The sequence below is a fragment of the Mus musculus genome, chromosome X (assembly GCF_000001635.26).
Source record: "Mus musculus strain C57BL/6J chromosome X, GRCm38.p6 C57BL/6J".
In the NCBI taxonomy this organism is placed as follows: Eukaryota; Metazoa; Chordata; class Mammalia; order Rodentia; family Muridae; genus Mus; species Mus musculus.
Genome location: NC_000086.7, coordinates 64,161,666 through 64,179,288, shown reverse-complemented (window position 1 = coordinate 64,179,288; position 17,623 = coordinate 64,161,666). Strand labels below are relative to the sequence as shown.

Here is a 17,623-nt window from a genome sequence, read left to right as displayed (position 1 = left end):
CGTGATAAAGCTACAACCTTCCTGACTACATGTTAAATCCAAGTTTTTCACCACTGAGTGATGCTCCCAGGATGGTTACTCTCTGCTGAAGAACACTGAAAAAGGACTGCTCAGAATTTTCCCTTCTCTCCGCCCTAACTCAGTCCCACCTTCCAAAGGCCTGGCCTTAGCTAACTTGCACTTTAATTACAATCACCTCCCAAGACAGTATTCCATGCTGTCTTCCTTTAAGGCACAGACTGACACAGCAGTTCTCAGGAGTGCCCGCCCTCCCAATTCCTTCTGTACTAGGGCTTGTGATCTAAAGGGACTTCTCATGGACTGGCTTCCGCTATGAACCATTTATCCAAGGGTAGAGAGGGATCTGGTTTTCCCTACATCCCACTGATAACACAGGACTTTGCAAAGATAAGGTCCTCAGAGAAGGCTTTGGGAAGAGATTCCCTTTAGTTTACTTTAGTTTTAATCTTAATCTTAATTAGTTAACCAGAACGGGAGACTAAACATAGATACACGACACAAATTTAATTTTATTCTGTTCTTTATGTTCATTCTAGTGTGGTTTCTGTTGTCCAGGAAATTTAAAACTTTAATGGTATCATATCATGTGACATATTACAAATTAGAAAACATTCTTGTCTGTTTTTAAGATAACAAATTCTCCTGACATAAATCAACACAGGTATTATTGATGTCATTTTTTTAATCTTAAAATTCTCAAGTAAATGAGTCTTAAAGTAAAAGTTAACAACGTTCTAAAATAATGATCCTAAGTCACCCAAACAGAACAGTAAGAAAGGAATGGGTTACACTCTCTTTCCAATACCTCTCATTTGGGGGTCTACCACTTATTTTACTGTTCTGCCTGACCATAAATTGCTAGTGCACTACAGGTTGTGCTGGTCAGAGCAGTAGTATTTGTTGGGCTTTCCTAGCCTAAGCCCTCTCTTGCTCTTCCCTCAAGGCCTCAGCATACTTCTCAGGGTAGGATCTGGGATCCTGCCTAACAATGCTGGCATAAAACTCCAGGATTTTCATCTTGGTGGTTTCAGCATAAGCTCGTGCGCCCCACAGGAACTCAAAGCAAGGAGGATTGCTGTTGGGCACCTGCCTGTATTCCACATACCCTTCCTCTACAAAATCTTCAGTGATGAGACTCCTGGGCTCCCCAAATATGAAATGATCGATTCCAGCCTGCATCCCTAGGATATTCATTGCATGCCAGAATACCTCCTCTCTGACACAATTGTTCTCTATAAAGATGACACATAGGACAAGTATAACCAGACCTGTCTTGGGTACACCTATAACTCCATGTAGCATCCCGTCATAGGTGATTCCCAGAGCAGGGTGTAGAAAATAGGAGTGGACAAAAGGATCCACTTCCAACATGTCAACACCAAAAATCAGCTTCATGCATTCGGCAGCCTTACTAAAGATCACAGAATAGTGCTCCTCATAATCTCCCATGGTCTTAACAATCATTTCTTCCTTATTTGTTAGTTCCATCCTTCGAAACTTAACAAGCAGGAATCTCACCAAATCAATTATCTTTTCATTTAGTCCATCCTGGGAGGGGGACTCAGCACCAGACACCTCAGATAGAGGATTTTCAAATGATGCCCCTGAAATAGAACCCATGGCAGTGGGAGGAGAGGGGTCTCCCTGAGCACTCTGGGGAGAACTAGGTGTCCCTCCAGCAGGCACATCCCCTGGGGCGGTGGCAATGGCTTCCACCTCCTCTGCCTCAGCTATAGGGTCCTGGGTACTCCCGGGGCCCCTTTCTTCAGTTTGGGCCCGAGGGATGTCCCATAGGTTGAAGTTCTGGTTGTTCTCAGTAGGTTCCATCTTGAGTTTCCTAGGAAAGAGCAGGCAGGACACCATGCAGGTCACAGGGATGAAGACTCACACATTTAAGGAAGAAAGAAAAAATGTGAGGGGACTCTCTATCTAGGGGCAGCTCCCCAAAAAGCCTGTTACAGGAATTTGCTTGGGTGGTACTCTCAGGCCAAAGGACTATAATACTGCATGCATCCCTAAAAGCCTGAAAGAGGGAAAGATATAGCTTCTCCGGGTATATCCCTCTTCTTCTGAGGCAAATGCCAAGTAGTTCTGTGACTCTGAGATATAATCAAAGGAAGTGAGGGTGCCTCACCTCCTTATATTTGGTCCAGAACAAGTCAGTTTGATGACATTTTGCTAGGATATAAGATCAGCCTGATCCAGGATAGATGTAAAGGAGGAGGTTGTTCCATGTGACCCCTCATATCTCATATTGTTTAAGACAAGGGGTTATGCTTTGTGAGACAAGGAAACAGGTGAGTGAAGGGAATCTATCCAAACTGCCTAGGTTATCCCACTACTGGCAGGAGGGCAGGGAAGTTCTGAATCTTTGTATTGGCTGATAGGACTCCCTTGGCTCTTACCTTCCTACCAATGCACTAGATCCTTCCTCTGATGACTTTTGTCAAGTTCTTCAGCTCCTTTAGACTAATGCCTGGAAATAAGACAGGGAGTTAAGACTGACATCCTTGCAAAAGACTGCTATAGAAAAAACAGTTCAGGGAACACTTTTTTGGGTACCCATGTCTGTGTTCTAGGCTCCTGTCTCATCCAATTATCCTCTGATATCCTTACCTGGAGTTTGTCTGGTCCTGGAAGCCCTGTAGTTAACCAAAGTCTCCCACTCTGATCATGTTATTCACCTCCTTGAGATCCTTAAAGCTCTCAGGAGAAGTCAGCCTGAGACATGTCTCATCTACCTCAGTGTGAGATCTCCAGTGATGATCACATACATGATCTGGGGTCATCTCTGCTAGATATGGGTTCCCAAAGTCCACTTGAATTTCATCTCACCTATCCTTGAGATTTCTCATTTACCCCTGACCTTATTTTCTCCAAACTCTCATATCCTGCCAGAGACAGTTTAAGTAAACAAGCCACTTAAGGCCCCTAAGCTATGACCCCAGGGCATATGCAGTCTGCAAAATATTTTCCCTTGATTTCAGATATAGTCCTCACAGGAGGTCCAGCTACTAAACACTTCTTCTCTCCATATGTAGCTTCATCCTCTGAAGTGGTATTAATTCTAGGACCAAGTACATCTTTTCCCAGAAAACTCTCACCAGTAGGCATGCAAACAAAAATAAACCCTCAATACTAGCCATGCATCCAGGGCTCTCCAGGCATCAGAACTGATCCATGCAGACTCTAGTTCCTTGTTAGAGTAGATGTAGGGTCTCTTCAAATCTATACTTTTCAGTGTGGTTGCTCACCTGGATTGTTGGAAGAGATTAGACAATTCCCTCTGGTAGCTCTGCCTGCTATTTGATGATACCGCAGGCTGTACAGGCTCACTTTCCTGTGGAGAAGAAAGAAGTGAAGACAAAGTTCATCTCAAGAACCCTGCAGTATTTGTCAAAACTGCTGGGTGTGGTGGCCCATGCCTTTAATCCCAGCACTCGGGAGGCAGAGGCAGGCAGATTTCTGAGTTGGAAGCCAGCCTGGTCTACAAAGTGAGTTCCAAGACACCCAGAGATATACAGAGAAACCCTGTCTCGAAAAAACAAAATAAAACAAAACAAAACAAAACAACAAACAAGCAAGCAAGCAAGCAAACAAACAAACAAACAAACAAAAAACAGGCAGAATGAGTTGCATCCTTCTTTTTTCTAGGGGATTCTGAAGGTTTCCAAGTATGCTTCACAAGGCCCCTGCTGAATTGAGACCCAGGCCCAGGCCAAACCTGACCCCAACATAAACCCCTAACAAGAAATTAGAACTGACATCCTTGGTCCAAAGTCTTACACAAAACCAGTGTGGACTGTGGAGGATGGGGGAACCATGAGAGGACTCATTCTTGCAAGTGAGCAATATGTCATACTCTGAGCACCAGGAACATTGATAGACACATGGCTCTGAGTTCCCTAAATCCCAAAAGGCAAGATAGGAGAGGGGCATATTCCCTACAAGTCAACCTTGGTTTGCATCAGCATGGTCAAAATTATACAATGTAGCTTTTTACAATCCCAGCCTGTCAAACTCTTGGCAAGTTTAACTACTCCCAACACCCATTTTGATGGACAGAAGCCTGGGCCCCTCCTCTTTCTGGAGTCTCTCCTATGCATGGAATCATTATAGAGTATACAAGTATGTGGATATAGCTAATTCCTCCAAGCATACCCCAGTCTAATGATAATTTGAGTTCACTCTAGATCCCTGCTTCTCAACCTTCCTAGTGCTATGACTCTTTATTACAGTTCTTCTTCATGTTGTAATACCAAACCATAACATTTTTATTGTGATTTTGTAAATGTAATTTTGTTATAGTTACAATTCATAATGTCAGTATCTATATTTTCTTTTGTCTAAGGTGACCTGTCTGAAAGGGTCATGTGACTCTCAAAAGGTTTTCGACCCACAGATTAAAAAACACTTGTAAATGGACTGGGGCTCCTGCAGTCCACATACTGGTGCAACATACACCCCAAAAGCGAAGTCACCATCTTCTTTAGGGAGACCTATAAACATTGCTCTTCTCTATTTGTGTACAGTGAGCACACTGTCAAAGGTATTATTATTAAAACTAGATCCCCATTTGGTGTAACGCCCACCAAAGGGGTACAGCTTTAATATTGTGCGACCCTCAATCTGAATTAGGATTTTCCCAGTCTGTCTTTAATCGTTGACAAAAGCTTCTTCCTCATAACCACAAAAATGTACCTGTATAATTCTCAAGGATTGGCCTGCCAAACAAGCACAGGCCACTTGTGCCTAAAAGTAGGCCCCACTTGGTATCATAGAAATCAAAGGGGTTAGACTACCTTATTTGGGGGCCTTCAATCCTGAAAGAGTATTCCGGAATCCACCCTCGACTCTCACCTGGGCTCCAATAGCAGGGAGAGGCCGTCTCCCTCCCAGGAACCACACAAAATGGCTCCGATTCCCCCCAAGTCTCCGGAAGCAGGAAGCAGAAAGCATTGACAGAGAATTCCATATTCCAGAAACCTCACAAACTGGCTCAGAGCCCTTGAAGTCACCGGAAGTAGAAGGCGCTGACTGTAACTACCGCCCTTTCTGGACACTCACAAAATGGCTCTGAGCCTCTGAAGTCACCGGAAGTAGGAGGCGCTGACTAGATTTGACCCTTTCTGGACACTTACAAAATGGCTCTGAGCCGCTTACCTCCCAGGAAGTAGAAACCACTGAGTATAATTACCCCCTTCCAGAACACTCACAAAGTGACTCTGAGCCTCTGAAGTCCCCAGAAGTAGTAAGAACTGATTGTAATTACCCCCTTCCTTAACACTTACGAAATGGCTTTGGGCCTCTAAAGTCGCCAGAAGTTGAAAGCACTGACTAGAATTCCCCGTTCCAGGACACTCACAAATAAAGGGTGCTGAACTTCTGAAGTCCCTGGATGAAGGAATTACTAACTAGAATCCTCCCTTCATGGACACTTTGAAACATATCTCTGAGATAAATCTTCAAAGTTCCAGGACGCAGAAGGTTCTAGCTGGAACTACCTCTTCCAGGTTATTTACAAAATGACTGAGTCCCCTAAGCCCCTGGATTAAGAAAGCACTAAGTGTACTTACCCTTTCTGAGGACCCTTACAAAAGGGCGTGAGCACCCCAAGTCCCTGGATTCAAAAAGCCCGGTGTGCCAGCTCTGAATTGTGTGTCCGGAGATACACGGCGTGCTGAAGGAACGTCACTCTTCCGAGAGCTTCACAAAATGGCTCTGAGTCCCCAACCTCCCAGGCTTTAAACGTAGAACAGAGGGGAGGGGATCTTTCTCACAAATCAGCATTGAGGAATCTTCTAGCCTCCAGGGACATCACTAAAGGTCGCTGAGTCATCCAAGTCCCTGGATGTTGATGCGGAAGTTTGGGTCCCCAGATATTGTCACAAGTCCTCCCCGACTTTATGTGAGACCCTCAAAAGGACACAAGTATCTTGGTTATTAAGGCTTCTCTATCTAGAATGGTTTCTGCGATCTACTGCCAGCTTCTGTCTGCACTCAGAAAGTTACACAGTCCTCTTCTCTCTGGGAAACTGAAATGGCTCCTGAGAGCAGAATCTCCCCATCCCCTGAGGGAAGGAGAGGAAAGGGATCCTTGCAACAAGTCAGTCCAGTTTAGAGGAGTGTGTATCAGACCAGAAGGATGATAGTATCTGTGGTCTCTCTGTCCAGAGTGGAGCTTCAACATTCCACTCTCAGGCCCTCCTCAGCCTCTGCAATTAAACACCCCTTTAGCCCTCCAGGAATGACAGAAAACAGTGCCTGTTTAGAGAAAATGACAGAAAATAGTGCCTGTTCAGAGTAGGCAGCAATAGAAGTAGAAGGGTCCCATTTTACTGTTTGTGCCATTAGAATCTAGGTTAAATCTGGACAGGGCAGTGAAATATGTGGGTGAACCTCCTATCCATTGAAGTCAACTTTAAACTTTCACCTACACACTGAAAATATCCCAAGTGATTTTCTCCTGTCCAGAAACTTCACAAAAAACGATCCTCTATCTCCTAAGTCCCCAGATGTGGAAAGGTGGGATGGAGGCTAATTTCCCATGTTACTAGAACTGAGGTTTTCCTCAAATTTAGGACAACTCAAACAATGGTTAGAACATTCCAAAATCCTCTGATGAGAATGTAGGCACAAAAACAAGTGGCTGTTTCTTCTCAGACACCAGTCACTTTGGTGCAGGACCCTCAACAGGGATGTTTCTGAATCTGAGACTGCCTTATCTGTGTTAGAGCTTCCACAACCCACCCTCAGTTTTCATCTTTACTCTGAACAGATCCAGGCTCTCTCCACTCTAGGAATCTTGAAAGATGACTCCTATGCACAGAATCCTATGATGTAAAAAGGAAATGGGGGTTTATGCACATATATGGGTAACATCTTGGTGCCAGGCTTACCACAGTGGATCAGTGGCATTATTTGTTGATCCCTGTGGAAAAGAATCTCTCCAGTCCACCCTAGACTCTCACTTTAGTTGCAGATAACACTGACATTCTCCAATCTAGGAAGCTCAAAGCCTGGCTCCTTGCAGACAGAAAGGCTAAATGGGTTATTCATAGATGGGAGATCCAAGTTGGTGCCAGGGTTGCCAAAGTGTAATTTCATCATTTGGTAGAGCTTTATCTGGAGTGGAGCATCTTTAGTCACCCACCAGCTCTCACCTTGACTCTGAAAGGACAGAGTCCTCAGCACATCATGGACCTTAGAGCTTGACTCCCATTCCAATATAGCTCACAATGAATATGTAGTGGAGATTGCTATGTACCTCTGAACTCACTTGGTGAATAATGGAAAACATGACTATATCAGATTACTTGGAGTCACTGTATGTGGACTGAGGCAGTCCAGTCCATTCTAATCTGTGTTTTTGACTTTTGCAAGTACCCATGGCCCCACTCTAGCACATACCTGAAATGATGACCTTTGATGAAAATCCTCATTTCTGTGAACCTATGAGACATAACTCATTGATATCATGTCTGAAAATTTGCCTAAATCTACCCTGCTTGACTAAAGTTTTGGAAAAGGATATTCCCCACTGCATCCACTTAACATATTCCATTCTGTAGCCCACACTACTCCAGTCACACTGAATTTTAGTTATTCACCCTTCCTGCTCTTTGCATAAGCTTATTTCCTCTAGAAGGCCTTAGAATTTGTTCTCTATTTTGAGCAAAATTTGCTTTAAGAACTTAATAAGGTTTCTTATTTCCATGATTCAAGTAAGAGCTCAACAAGCATAAAAATTTTATGACTATAAAAATTAGTTAGTGTCCTACCTCCATACCCAACAATGAATGCTCTTTTCTCTTTTCTTCCTCCATAGCCACAGTGACTATCTAAAATTGTTTTATTTGTTTCATGTTCAATTTAACTGTGCTGTAAGTAAACTATTAGTCACTGGAGACATGTTCTGTATCTTTTGAAATTTAATCTATGTCAGTGCAAGTGATTCAGAAACAATGGGAAATGTATTAAGCAGAGAAACTGACTCAGGACCCTCAACCCCTGCTGCAGGACATATTTGAGCACAGATACAGACAAACCTTCTCCAACTCTGACAGAAGCCTAATTAAAATACTTACCTCTGGGCTATGTTAAAGGATCTCTCTTGTCCTCTGCAGCAATCTCATCCAACCAAAGGTGCTGGGAGGAGCTCCTAAGGCTTGTCTTCTGAAACACTGTTGCTTCCATAAGTAACTGGCTGAATTTACATTTCCAATCCTAGGGATCCTATATCCAGAATTTTTTTTTAGCACTTAATCTAGGCCAAATATGTCCCTTATTTTATCTTTTATCTAGTCTTTATTTTCTTTACATCCTAAAACCTGAATAAAAATAGGGGTTTAACAAGTGAGTCTCTATTCTCATTCAATTTTGATCAAAGAGAAATGTTGAAGCATAATTGCCTCTTCTGGTCCCTGGATGGATACATTATGTCCAGCTGCTATTGGGGCAAGAGTTGTTTATGTATTCATGAAAAGGAATTGAGAGCCATCACCTGTACAGACCATGACCATCCATTCTTGTCTCCTTCTGGCTCATATATTAATTTTTTTCATACTTGTAAAACATTGGTCAGGACTTTACACTTCCTCATCACATGACATACCAGTTATCTGAAACATTGGGAGACTATGTTGCAGTGTGTCCTCCACTCTTATCATACTCTCTATAGCTGGGCATCTGGGTGACTCAAGAAGCATAAGTGCACGGTGATCACAGAGCTCCCTACTAGTAGCCAAGGCCTATGAGGATGGAGCTCCTTCAATATATTTTAGTTCTCCTGCTTATCAGAACTTAGGATGAATAGTAGGCCACATTCAGGAAACCCACACTCATGACAAGAAACTGCTCTGAGATATTACTGGAATGTTAGGTAGATTGAAGAAAGAACCCAGTAGGAGATAAAAGCACAGATGGAAATCTAGGTGAGTAATGTTTAATAACCTGGCAGCCTTCATAAAATATACCCACATTGCTTCACTTCCACATGTTTTGTTGATCCAACATTTGCTGAGCTGTTTCTATGTCCCTGGAACTACACTTACATAAATAAGTGAAGATGGGGCTTGCCTGAAAGAGACTCAGATTCCGTTTCGAGAAAGCAGGTAGTTTCCAAGGACCTAATTTAAGGAGCATGCTGATGGAGGGCAAATGCTATTAGGATCCAGAAACAGAAATGTCTAAGTATTTCTTGGAGGCAATAAGGGTGCCATTTAAGCCTTGTCTTTAATGAAAGGGCCATCCAGGACAAGATGGAATAGGGCTAGAAATATTTGGGAAATTCTGGTTGAACCTGTTTTGTCAGGGATAAGGGAGTTCTTAGAAGTGCAGATCCCTAAAAGTGGTGTGTGCTGGGTTTGAAATCTGATGCTGGGTTCTAACCCTAAGAAAGCTTGGCAAGGGAAATAACTTAGGTATGGAATGGATGAGGTTAGATTTGCAGTATAATACTTAAGCCAGTGTGTGCAGGAAGTCTGGCAGATTCTCAAGGAGAAGTTCAGATGACAGATTAGGACTATCCTCAGGAAGTAGCCTTGGTGACCTGGAGAAGGACCATGTTTTTGTTTCCACAAATATTGCAGAAGATGAGATCCAGATCTTTTTTTAAAAATATTTTTATTACGTATTTTCCGCAATTACATTTCCAATGCTATCCCAAAAGTCCCCCATACCTTCCCTCCCACTCCCCTACCTACCCATTCCCACTTTTTGGCCCTGGCATTCCCCTGTACTGGGGCATATAAAGTTTGCAAGTCCAATGGGCCTATCTTTCAAGTGATGGCCGACTAGGCCATCTTTTGATACATATACAGCTAGAGTCAAGAGCTCCGGGGTACTGGTTAGTTCATAATGTTGTTGCACCTACAGGGTTGCAGATCTCTTTAGCTCCTTGGATACTTTCTGTAGCTCTTCCATTGGGGGCCCTGTGATCCATCCAATAGCTGACTGTGAGCATCCACTTATGTGTTTGCTAGGCCCCGGCCTAGTCTCACAAGAGACAGCTATATCAGGGTCCTTTCAGCAAAATCTTGCTAGTGTATGCAATGGTGTCATCGTTTGGAGGCTAATTATGGGATGGATCCCTGGATATGGCAGTCTCTAGATGGTCCATCCTTTTGTCTCAGCTCCAAACTTTGTCTCTGTAACTCCTTCCATTGGTGACTGTTTCCAATTCTAAGAAGGGGCAAAGTGTCCACACTTTGGTCTTCGTTCTTCTTCAGTTTCATGTGTTTTGCAAATTGTATCTTTTTTTAAAAATATTTTTTATTACGTATTTTACTCAATTACATTTCCAATGCTATCCCAAAAGTCCCCCATACCCTCCCCCCCACTTCCCTACCCACCCATTCCCATTTTTTTTTTTTTTTTTTTTTTTTTTTTTTTTTTTTTGGCCCTGGCGTTCCCCTGTACTGGGGCATATAAAGTTTGCGTGTCCAATGGGCCTCTCTTTCCAGTGATGGCCGACTAGGCCATCTTTTGATACATATGCAGCTAGAGTCCAGAGCTCCGGGGTACTGGTTAGTTCATAATGTTGTTCCACCTATAGGGTTGCAGATCCCTTTAGCTCCTTGGGTACTTTCTCTAGCTCCTCCATTGGGAGCCCTGTGAGCCATCCAATAGCTGACTGTTAGCATCCACTTCTGTGTTTGCTAGGCCCCGGCATATTCTCACAAGAGACAGCTATATCTGGGTCCTTTCAGCAAAATCTTGCTAGTGTATGCAATGGTGTCAGTGTTTGGAAGCTGATTATGCGGTGGATCCCTGGATATGGCAGTCTCTAAATGGTCCATCCTTTCATCACAGGGAGATCCAGATCTTAACTCCCAAGACAATATTCGTGACTTTGTAAGAAATAATGGCAACAGAGTACAGGAACTTTGAGAGAAGCTATTACCAACTGCAATAGGGAAAGACAGGAAAACCAAGCTTTATGGACACATTGGACTATGCATTGGAAATTTGTTCCTTCAGGCCAGAAGGCTAGGTGAGTAAGCATTTTCTCCTCCTTTGAAAATTAAACATTAACCAAAAGGAGCCACTAACAGTTAAAGACAGTACTGCCAAAAGGAAGGAAGTCGGACTTGCAAACTTTATATGCCCCAGTACAGGGGAACGCCAGGGCCAAAAAGGGGGAGTGGGTGGGTAGGGGAGTGGGGGGGATAGGTATGGGGGACTTTTGGTATAGCATTGGAAATGTAAATGAGCTAAATACCTAATAAAAAATGGAAAAAAAAAGAAGGAAGTCTGGCTTGGGAGTTGTAGCCTTATAGTGTGAGTCTTAGCCTGAGACTGCCTGAGTCCCAGGAAAAGTCCCTTCCTTTATGTCTTCTGTGGTTGTAGTATGACATTATTCATGAGGAAACATGGCCAAATAATAGGGGATCAAAGATAATCCAAAGTAAGTCTACCACCAAGACGAATATGCAATTTAATACAGGAGCCTTGGTTATTTTTTTGTTACTGAGTTTAATACACCATTACAAATGCAACTTATAGTAAAAAGGGTTTACTTGGGCCTATGGTTCCAGGGGGATACGAATCTATCACCATTATAGTGGAGTTGCATGGCAACAGGCAGACATAGCAACTGGTGAAGCAAGCTGAGAATTTGCATTTGGAACCATATGCCAGAGGCTAAGTGTACATACTAGAAACTGCTTATAGATTTTGAAACCTAAAATCCTTTCTCCAGTAACAGACTTTCATGAACAAGGCTACATTTACTAAACGTACACAGTGTTTCCATCTCTGGACTAAGAGTATGAGTATCCCTCATTGAAACTATGACATTCAACACGCTGGTGTCTAGATTCTGACAGCTACATCAGGTTGTAGAATTTACTTTGCTAAACATCAGAAGACTAATACCCTTCACAATCACAAGATTGTCCATAGTGTTTTCTGAGAGTAGAGACAATCTTTTTAACAGTGACCTCTTGAAAAATCAAAAATCAAATTAGAAATTTCCAATATACAATGATACAATATATAGTTCTATTCTAAAGTAAAGAATGCAGGCATGAGGAAGTATGTGATCAAAGCAAACAAAACCAAGTAGGAGAATCATCAGGGTTCCTTGACCAATGGCTACAGCTTTAGTTTCATAGATATTAGATGGCTCCTGTCATCCTGCTTTGAAATATTATCCAGACATCTCTCTCTTGGGCTGCTTCTGTGACCCATGAGCAGCTATCTTTGACTGATGTTTCATGATTCTGTCATTACAACATTTTGGTGTCTCTACCTCAACCAAGTCTTCACTTTTTCAGCTCCACACAATGGGAAATTATAACTCTGTAAAGACTTCCCTTCACATTTGTCCTAGCCTCCACAGCTCTCTGAAGCCACGGAGGATGAATCTATATTACTCTTACTCTTGGCATCCTTTATGTCTCAGAAGCCAGTATGACAGGATCAATATTTTCATGTTAAGTGCCAGCTTAGGATGGAGCCACACCCCTTGAATCATGTTAGTAGAAGCTTTTGTATGCAGTTGTTTACTAGAAACTGAAAAATACCTTAAGATTTTTATTTCTTTTTTATTAGATATTTTCTTCATTTACATTTCAAGTGCTATCCCCAAAGCCTCCTATACCCTCGGCCCGCCCTGATCGCCAACCCACCTACTTCCACTTCCTGGCACTGGCATTCCTCTGTACTGGGGCATATAATCTTCACAAGACCAAGGGCCTCTCCTCCCATTGATGGCTGACTAGGCCATCCTCTGCAACATATTCAACTAGCCTTAAGCTTTTTTTTTTTTTTAAACAAATTGGAATTTAAACTGGGTGAGGTCTTGCATTGAATGTACCTCCCTATTCCAAACCCAGACTAGGAATATTCTCATTAATGAAACTAATATCTTCAGCAATTAGAATCTCTTTCCAGCACCTGTCTTGTGGGCAACATTAAGCTTCCTATAATTCTAAACCATGTATTTTTTACTTCATTTTGCCTCACTTACTCTTCATTTTAACCATTCATAAGAAGTTTTAGTAATAATTGTAGCAGAATTCATTATTTATGCAATTTTAAAACCTATTCCACCAAAAAAGAAAAAAAGATTGACATCATTTGCTGTTAGTTTCTTTTGTCACTGTGCAACAGCTAGTGTGGTGGGGAAGGGGGATTCCCAGTTGAAGAATTGTCTCCATCACATTGGACTATTGTTATATTGGTGGGATACTTTTTAAAAATTCATGTAGAACGGCCTAGCCCACTGATCAAGGTGCCATTCCTAGAAAACCTGGCCTAAGCTTTGTGTGGATAGTAGCAAATGAATTTAGTAAAGCTGTACTCCTCTGTAGTCTCTGCTCAGTTTCTACCTGGGCTTCCCTCAGTGACATACTGTGACCTGGAAGTGTGAGACAAGTAAACCATTTCGTCCCTATGTTGTCTTTGTTTAGAGCTTTTTTCCACAGTAATGGAGCAACAAAATAGAAACATTACCTTTAAATTTAACCTTTTCTAAATTTTTATAGTGTGGACAGACTGCAGCAGTTTTACTGCCAAAATATACAAATGAATTTTAGCCCATTTGCCAATAGTAGCCCTTTTACCCCTATGACATCTCATTAGCTAGACCTCTATCACTCACATTATTCTTAACATTCCTATCTTCTGGAGACCTACTAGACTGACTCATTTATCTCTTGGTAGAACTGTTTTTCTAGACTCACGTTGCAAAATCGTCCACATTTCTCAAACAAACAACATCTCTAGCCCACCCCCCCTAAAAAAAAATTCCAGTCTTCATGGCATTCCTGGTAAGCAACTTCTCAATTAGTTATGTTTTGTTCTTGTATAAAATACAATGAGCAAAAACGACTTAAAGAATGGTGGGTATATTTTGGCTGCAGTTCCATAGGGAGAATTTATAATACCTTGGGAGGCATTGGAGTAGGCAGCCAGAACAGAGGAAGCTGAAAGAGCACATCTTCAACTGCAAGCATGGAGCAGAGACCCTAACCCTAGTAATGTACTTCATCCATTAAGGCCATATGTCTTAAAGATTCTACACCCCAAACGGTGCTACCAACTGTGGGCCAAATATTCAAATGACTGTATGTATGTGGAACATTTTTTTCCATGAAACCACTATACATGCTAACATGTTATAATTGAAGGTTGTTCAAATTGTATCCTTACATGCTGAAGAATAATGGTAGGAAAATGAATGAAAGACTTCACTCTCTAAAATCAAATTATTATATTTCTATATGAGCAGAAAATTTATATTTCTAACAAATCTACTGTAATTACTAATATACAATAATCTCAAACATGGCACTATTCAGGTAGCATTTGTTGGTGTGTGTTAAGAGAGTTTGCATAGTACAGAGTATATATGTTATATATTCAGAGGCAAGGCTGCAGTGATACCTTATAATTCAACATGTGTAAGTACAAACAGAAACATGTCCGATGCATTATCCAGTTATATTGAATTAAGTTTGTTTACTATGGTTTAGGAACACTTGCACTTGTCCCAATATTTTCATGACTTTCACAGTAAGTTTTATGACCTATATATATCTTGACCAACTATTTAATATATCAGGCTCTAAATTGCCTGTGTGATATTACTTTAATATATATTATATGTAGAGAATTATTTATATATATATATATATATATATATGCATACAGATGTGTATACAATGGAGGAATTTATAACTTGCCCATGTAAAAATAAAATACCACAAGAAAAAACATTCTAGAATCACATTAGTTGATTGGTTGAGTAGGAACACCCTATTTAAGTATGTGGAGTGAGATAAAAATCCACTGTAGGGTAGTAATTTGAGTAATGTCATGCTTCCTCATGAAACCCAGCTATATCACTCATAAGCTCTGTAGCCGAACATGAAAATGACTTTGAGCAACATTTACTCATCTTTAAAATGCAGCTTAAACACTATAAATAGTATAACATACAGTTTCTTATGTAAAACACAAAGGACAGTGCCTGACACACAGTTATGACTACTGAAATATTAGCAGAGCCATGCACTTCAGAAGGATGGAGTGACCAAAGCAATCAAATGCTAACAAGAAATACTATGAGATGTGGATGCCAATGTATTCATTAGCTTTAGCAGCAAGGATGATGGCAGTTTTATAGGAATCTTTTTCAGTGGAGAGATGGGTAGAGAAAAAAGCATCGGTGATTTGACCAGGAGGAAGTGGAAACAATAACTATGACTGATCACAGTGAGATTGTGAAGGAGAGTCCTTTAAGCATTGTTCATGGCTGGTTTCATTCACAGGGATTTTTTTCCATCTTTAACTGAGAGAACTACAGCTCAGGAGGCTTAAGTAACACCAGCAAAGGTACAGTTAGCAATTGGTATAACAGGATCACAAATACATTTTCTTTTTATACACCCCATGTTAGCACAGTGAAATGTTAGAAAGCTTTAAGGCATTTATTTAACAGCTTCTGCATATTAGAAGATATTGTGTACTTTACTTTTCTTAGCACCAGCGCTCTAAAGAGAAAACATAATAAAACATCCTTCAATTTTGAATAGCTGAATTTCAAGTCTAGATCTTTGAACCCAGTCCTCTACACATTTGCTGTGGTGATGGAGGCTTTTAGATTTCCACTAATGTGACTGTAAGGAAGTGCTGATACTGCTGTCGTACCCTGAACTGACCTTCTCAGCACAGTGTGAAGCATTTATCTAGAATCAAAGAAAACACCCAGTCAAGGAATTTTTATAGTGAAAATTTTGCAAAAATGAGACTTGAGATCTGGAAATGCATATGCTTTACCTTCTATTTAAGTATATGTCCTGGGTGTGGGTTTATCTTTTTACTTGAATTTCCCTAAGCAACAACTATTTGGTTAAGCCCACATTCTGATTCACTGATTTAACTGCAGTTCTGTTCCACTGACAGTGTTCTAACAAAGATATCCATGTTGTACAATGGCAGCAATCAAGATGTTGGAAAGGATTTTATTTCTTTAAGTGAATATGGCAGAATCTCAAAGTGCTTCTAAAGAATTTTAATTGACAGTCATGGAGAAGCAAGCTTACTAGAAGCAAAGAATGGCATAGTACTGTTTCTGTTAAGCCCAAGTTGTCATAAATTCATATGCAGTCCAGTCAGAAAAAACTTCCTTTTGGAAAAAAATAGGAATCCTTTGTTGGCTTTGATTAGGTAGGAGCAAATAGGATTAGTTGATTCTATTTTTTATTTTTTAACAGTTTTAGAGCTTTATTGTAGAAAGGCAGAGATAAAGAGAGAAGGTAGAAAGAGAAAGGCCAGCCTGCCAACTTGGAGAGAAGGGTGAAGGGAGAGAGAGTAGAGCTAGACATGAGAGTAAGAAAGGTGAGCTTAGCCAAGGTATCATTGAGAAGAGTGTTCAGTTTCAACGTAAATGTTGGCTTTCAGAAGGTGTACTCCAGAAAATCAAATAACCCCATTAAAAAATGGGGCTCAGAACTGAACAAAGAATTCTTACCTGAGGAATACGGAATAGCTGAGAAGCACATGAAAAAATGTTCAGCATCTTTAATTATCAGAGAAATGCAAATCAAAACAACCCTGAGATTCCATCTCACAACAGTCAGAATGGCTAAGATCAAATATTCAGGTGACAGCAGATGCTGGTGAGGATGTGGAGAAAGAGGAACACTCCTCCATTGTTGGTGGGATTGCAAGCTTGTAGAACCACTCTGGAAATCAGTCTGGTGGTTCCTCAGAAAATTGGACATAGTACTACCAGAGGCTCCCATAATACTTCTCCTGGGCATATATCCAGAAGATGTTCCAACTGGTAAGAAGGACACATGCTACACTATGTTCATAGCAGCCTTATTTATAATAGCCAGAAGCTGGAAAGAACCCAGATACCCCTCAACAGAGGGTGGATACAAAAAATGTGGTATATTTACACAATGGAGTACTACTCAGCTATTAAAAGGAATGAATTTATGAAATTCCTAAGCAAATGGTTGGACCTGGAGGGCATCATCCTGAGTGAGGTAACACAATCACAAAAAAACTCAAAGGATATGTACTCACTTATAAGTGGATATTAGCCCAGAAATTTAGTATACCCGAGATATAAGATACAATGTGCAAAAACACATGAAACTGAAGAAGAATGAAGACCAAAGTGTGGACACTTTGCCCCTTCTTAGAATTGGAAACAATCACCCATAGAAGGAGTTACAGAGACAAAGTTTGGAGCTGAGACAAAAGGATGACCATCTAGAGACTGCCATATCCAGGCATCCATCCCATAATTAGCCTCCAAACGATGACACCATTGCATACTCTAGCAAGCGTTTGCTGAAAGGACCCTGATATAGCTGTCTCTTGTGAGACTAGGCCGGGGCCTAGCAAACACATAAGTGGATGCTCACAGTTAGCTATTGGATGGATCACAGGGCCCCCAATGGAGGAGCTAGAGACAGTATCCAAGGAGCTAAAGAGATCTGCAACCCTGTAGGTGCAACAACATTATGAACTAACCAGTACCCCGGAGCTCTTGACACTAGTTGCATATGTATCAAAAGATGGCCTAGTCGGCCATCACTGCAAAGAGAGGCCCATTGGACTTGCAAACTTTATATGCCCC

The 17,623-nt window shown here is 41.3% G+C and overlaps 1 protein-coding gene across 3 annotated transcripts; it reads right to left on the bottom strand.

Moving 5' to 3' along the window:
- Nucleotides 1–509: 509 nt before the first annotated feature.
- 3830417A13Rik (RIKEN cDNA 3830417A13 gene) lies at nucleotides 510–5,741 on the bottom strand. 3 transcript variants are annotated; one of them, XM_030251498.1, is made up of 4 exons: nucleotides 4,882–4,978; nucleotides 3,276–3,361; nucleotides 2,427–2,497; nucleotides 510–1,858 (listed from the first exon to the last, which is right to left on the bottom strand). In XM_030251498.1, exon 4 carries the CDS (start codon nucleotides 1,846–1,848, stop codon nucleotides 937–939), a length of 912 nt encoding a protein of 303 aa, XP_030107358.1. In that variant the 5' UTR covers nucleotides 1,849–1,858; nucleotides 2,427–2,497; nucleotides 3,276–3,361; nucleotides 4,882–4,978; the 3' UTR covers nucleotides 510–936. The 3 variants fall into 3 exon arrangements, with proteins under 3 accessions (XP_030107358.1, XP_030107357.1, NP_081788.2); XM_030251497.1 differs by having other exon boundaries at nucleotides 4,824–4,964; NM_027512.2 differs by lacking the exon at nucleotides 4,882–4,978 and adding an exon at nucleotides 5,598–5,741 and having other exon boundaries at nucleotides 511–1,858.
- Nucleotides 5,742–17,623: the final 11,882 nt, after the last annotated feature.